General features: G+C 31.3%; 1 protein-coding gene across 1 annotated transcript; it reads right to left on the bottom strand.

Moving 5' to 3' along the window:
* Positions 1–1,256: 1,256 nt before the first annotated feature.
* Positions 1,257–3,381, bottom strand: LOC145128552 (protein IQ-domain 26-like). Its single transcript, XM_079063353.1, has 3 exons — positions 2,937–3,381; positions 2,658–2,834; positions 1,257–2,043 (listed from the first exon to the last, which is right to left on the bottom strand). Exons 1-3 carry the CDS (start codon positions 3,300–3,302, stop codon positions 1,444–1,446), a joined length of 1,143 nt encoding a protein of 380 aa, XP_078919479.1. The 5' UTR covers positions 3,303–3,381; the 3' UTR covers positions 1,257–1,443.
* Between the last annotated feature and the right edge of the window lie 1,736 nt (positions 3,382–5,117).

Here is a 5,117-nt window from a genome sequence, read left to right as displayed (position 1 = left end):
TTCTATGTATGTTGTCGGTGACAATGGAAATATGAATTCAAATATATCATGTGGATATCGACATACAAGTTTTCATTCTACTTCTAATTTTAGTATTACAATTTCTTTATCTAACAATGCTAACGACAAAAGAAAAACTAGAAAATTATATCTGGATAACAGAATGTTTAATTATATGTCCACTACGCCAAACGGTATTTCTTTTTCTATCATGCAATTTATTTGACTTTTCTTCCATATTTTTTATGTTACACGTTGATGTTATGTTTATTGATTAATTACTTCTGTATAGACATTTTGCGACATAACCAATGCATATTTGTATTAACTATTGTTATTATTACATGCCTAATGATTGTAATGATCATCATTTCTTTGAATATATTTTCAATTTAAATTTAATAAATCCGTTATTATCATTTCTAAAGATGTCATTTCGCATATTTTATCTTTTTTTTATTCATATATACGTTAAATTACAACTATTTATACGTATAGTATAACTTACATCGTTTATATTTTTCTCAATGTTTTTAGATTTTAGTAGCAACGGTCAAACATTGTCATCAAAAAAGTGTACATATGTTGTCGGTAACAATCTAAATCTCACCCAAATATATGATGTGGATATCAACATATACGTTTTCAATTTACTTCCGAAATTTAATCTGAAAAGTCCACTATAACCCCGTTATTTTTAATTTTTGATTCAAAAAAACATTTGAAATTTTTGATTCATAACAATTATTTACAAATATGTCAATAGATTTTTATTAGTATAGATTCAATTACCTATTTATTCATTATTTTGTTTGTATTTATTTCGAAAGTTACTTTAAAAAATATTTAATATTTACACCTTAATTTTCAATATCATTATTTAAAATATGTCAACAGTCTTTTTATTAGTATAGATTGAATTACTTACTTATTCATTATATCGTTTGTATTTATGTAAAAATATTTTCTTTAAAAATTTGTTTAATATTTACAGCTTGATATTAAACTTTTATTTTTAATAAACTCGTGTAATACACGAGTCTCACACCTAGTATATATAATATGACGCTGATGTAAACAAAAAGGTTTTTAATATATATATTTTTCTACCATTCCAAACAATTTAAAATAAATGTATTATTTGTTTTGAGGATTGACGTAGGCCTACTTATACTACTATGTGACATATCTAATTAACAAAATAATCTATTAAGAATAATAAATATTTAAAATTGTCCATAAGATAATAAGCACAATAAAACAACACCTAATTATGTGATTAAATTAATCTTGATCTCTTGTGTAGGTCAACAATAAACTACTACTAGTATCATAAATTTCTAAAACCCATATTTTGAAATCACATGTGATCTAGCTTTTGAATCTTATGCACAATTTCTCAATCGAAAAAACTCAAATATCATCAACATAAATGCTTAATGCTCACCATTGAATGTCCGAGGACCCACCAAGCCTACCCATAATAGCATTCTTGAAACTAGTGGCCTCTTGTGCTTGTGAGCTTGATCTTTGCATTTTCACCCCAAAACTTACACTATTTCTTGACTCCATCATTTCATTAAGTGGCACCTTCTTCTTGACCCCAAATCCAAACTCTGGTCTTTGTTTCGGTGCACTATGAGACCTTAACTTAGCATTGAATGACTTGGTGTTAGCCATGTAACTCCGGTTACTCGATGACCCATCTGTGCATACACTCTTAGATGGAGAGACCGGTCTGTACCGAGTGGGCACCAAATGTGGGGCCCACTCAAACTCATGGCTCTGTGAACTAGGTATGGGTAAACGGACTGGGGATTGATGGCCATGTGGGGATGAGGCGGTTTGGGCATACAAGTTATCTGAATAACCTGGTGTCCAAGCCCATGTGTTAGCCCTTCTAGATCTTGATTTGGGCCTCCCATACCCAGGATCCATTTCAACAATTTTTGGGCTTTCATCATTTAAGGAAGATTCAAATGAAGCTGAAAATCTTCTGCTATGAATAGATGTGTGGTCACTTCTCGTCTCATCAAACCTCTCCTATTATGAAACAAATAATGATAAAATAAAATATTGAATTATATCTCATAAATTAGAAATTTAGAAAAGTTGGCGTATGTTCATTATTACTAATTATTTGTGCAATAATCTACTTTGGGTTAGACCAAATAAAATAATTTCTTCACATTTGTCGACTAAGTAAGATACCAAACGAGTTGACTAGCATGCTTGACTTATAAATTATAATCGCAATTAAATCAATGATTTTACGGAAATAGCAGAAAAAACATGAAAAAACATTCTGTTTTTATGAAAATATACAATTAAAATGAATATTCTTATTCTTATGAGCCAAAGTTCTGTCTTTCACACATTATAATGAACATGATGGTCAGTTTAAAGCTAAAAACAATATAGGAATCGATTAAAAACGTCCATTAATTCAAATATACAATGTTCATCTTTACCTTTTCATAATTTAATGCCTAAAATATCAGTTAAAAAACAATATTAAATCCGTCAATTTGAACTCATTAATATTTTGTAACGATTGCCAAGCAAACAAGTAATCTTAGAAATGAATCACTATAACATGAAAAACTTATAATTGTAAAAGAATTGGAAATTAAGAAAAATGCTGTTTGTTTGCTTACTTTTGAATCTTGAAGTCTGTTCATGGCATGAAATTTCTGCGCACAAACGCTAGATTGCGCTCTCACCAAAGCCTCCATGCTGCGCAGTGTAGCAGCTGCTTGTTTTCTCACCATATATCCTCTCACTAATGCTTGAAGCTTCACTAATCCCTTTAATGCCCTCAATGCTTTTCTTGACTGTTTCAATTTCATTCATTAGATAAGACCCAATTTCGTAATTTAACACAAAAATATGACTAGAACCAAACTCCGGTGTAAAGAAATGAAACTTCTGTTTACCAAATATCCACGAAACAACGATTGAATTTTGATAGCAGCTGAAGCTTCCCGTCCACCGCCGGCCAAGAAGCCCTGACTAGTGAGCTTAACGACCGCCACGGCAGCTTGGGCGGCAGCAACGGCGGCGTCAGCAGCGGCGGCAGTGGCAGCGGCAACTGCAATTGCATGCTTATTCTGGTCTTCCTCCGATTGGGTGTTGTAAATTGATTTATCCGGCGGAGAAATGGTGGGGTCTCTACGTGAGCGGCCGACGCATGAACTATTGGTGTCTTTCCGGTCACCGGAGTCTTTTTGTTTTCTGGTTCCAAACAGCCCCTTCAACCACCGTGTTACTCTGCCCATTGTTCTTCCAGAATCTGAGAACATACAGTAGAGAGATCTATAAAAAAGGGTGAGGAGTGAGGACCAGTTGGAGTATGCAATTTAAAACGCACCAACTTAAAATATTTAAAAGATATTCAAGGGAGAGAGAAAATTTAGGCTTCATTTGTTGCATAAATATGTCACATCTATTGGTCGATTTTCCTCTCTTGCTTTTTTTTTTCTATAATTTTCATAATAAAATCAACAAGCCAAAAAGGTGCTAAAATGAACGTGTGCATGTGCATTCATTGAATTTTCTTTTTAACAAATGTCAATTTTTTCGAATATGTATATGAATATTTTTTATATCACAAAATATGTTTCTTTTGAATTTTTCTCAATAAATCTGACATATATATATATATATATATATATATATATATATATATATATATATATATCAAAAAAATAAAAATTGTAATATAAAATGGTAGCAGAATCAGATTCTAAAAGTGGTTTTTGCTTGGGGGAAAAGCAGGAAAAAGGAGAGAAAGTAAAAAGGGTGATGTAGAGTGGCTCAAAAGTTTGAACAGTCCACTGATAATGCATTCATTTTAATCAAATAATTGATGTTTATTTCTACTAACTACATAAAAATAAAATTTTAAAATAAATAAATTAAATTATAACTCAATGATCCCGTTATTTTGTTGTATTAATATTTTGTTTTAGAAAAACTTATTTATATTTTTTGAGAAAAAATGCAACGTTTATTTTAGATGTACATTAACAGTTAACTAAGAGCATACATTTGTTATGATTATAAGAATATAATTAAATAGTAAAAATATTTATTTAAGATTTAAAGAAAAACAAAAACTTTTTAAAAGATATATTGAATGTCATTACTCATTAGGAAAATATACAAAACTTTGCCTATTAAATTTTTTTTAAAGAATTTTGGTTTTTATCATCAATAATTTAAATGTATTCTAAGTTTTTAAATAATGTATTTTCAGAAATAGAAAAAACATATCGCAGGTAATTATAACTTTAATAAACTTGTATTTTATATATCATAACTTTCAAACCATTGTTTAAATGGATATTGCCAAACGAAGATTACATATAATAAAAGACATCATTGCTTCCGGTTTGAAAGTAAATCTTAGTAAGAGCAAAGTATATGATGTCGGGGTTTGAAAGTAAATCTTAACAAGAGCAAAGTGCATGGTATGAGGGTGGACAATGTGATGACAACCTTGCTAACATTTTATGTTGTAAGCTCGGGTGATTTCTTTCTCTTATCTTGATCTTCCGATTGGGGCCAACATGATGTTAAGTAAGCATTTTGGTATTGTTGTCGACAAATGCAAATCAAAGTTATCTTATTGGAAGATCAATAACTTATCTTTTGAAGGACGTTTTAACACTTGTAAAATCTATTTTGGACAACCTCCCCCTTAGGTAAAATAGTCTCTTACCCAAGGAGTAAGTTGAGGAGTCGAGACTCTGGTTATGGCTACTGGCCTAATTATTAATTAGGGTTTTGTTTGTTTGGTTAGTGAGGTGATTACCAGTTGCAGCAGCCTGCGTATTTCATTATCAGCAGGATCAATGTGAGTTTGCTCATTATACTGTAGGACACTAGGATATGTTATGTGCTTGTAGTCTTTGTGACTCCTGTTGTATGTGTTATATGCTTGTGTGCATGTTTGTTATATGTATGTGGGGTGAAATAGACCCGGTACAGCTTAGGCCGGCATATGAGTTGAAATAGTCTCGGGGGTGAAATAGACCCGGTACGGCTTAAGCCGAAACATGAGTTGAAATAGACTTGGGGTGAAATAGACACGACGCAGCCTTGAGCTGGCAGAT

The sequence above is a fragment of the Lactuca virosa genome, chromosome 8 (assembly GCF_052849685.1).
Source record: "Lactuca virosa cultivar CGN04683 chromosome 8, Lactuca_virosa_CGN04683_v6, whole genome shotgun sequence".
Classification (NCBI taxonomy): domain Eukaryota; kingdom Viridiplantae; phylum Streptophyta; class Magnoliopsida; order Asterales; family Asteraceae; genus Lactuca; species Lactuca virosa.
This window is presented reverse-complemented; position numbering and strand designations above follow the sequence as displayed.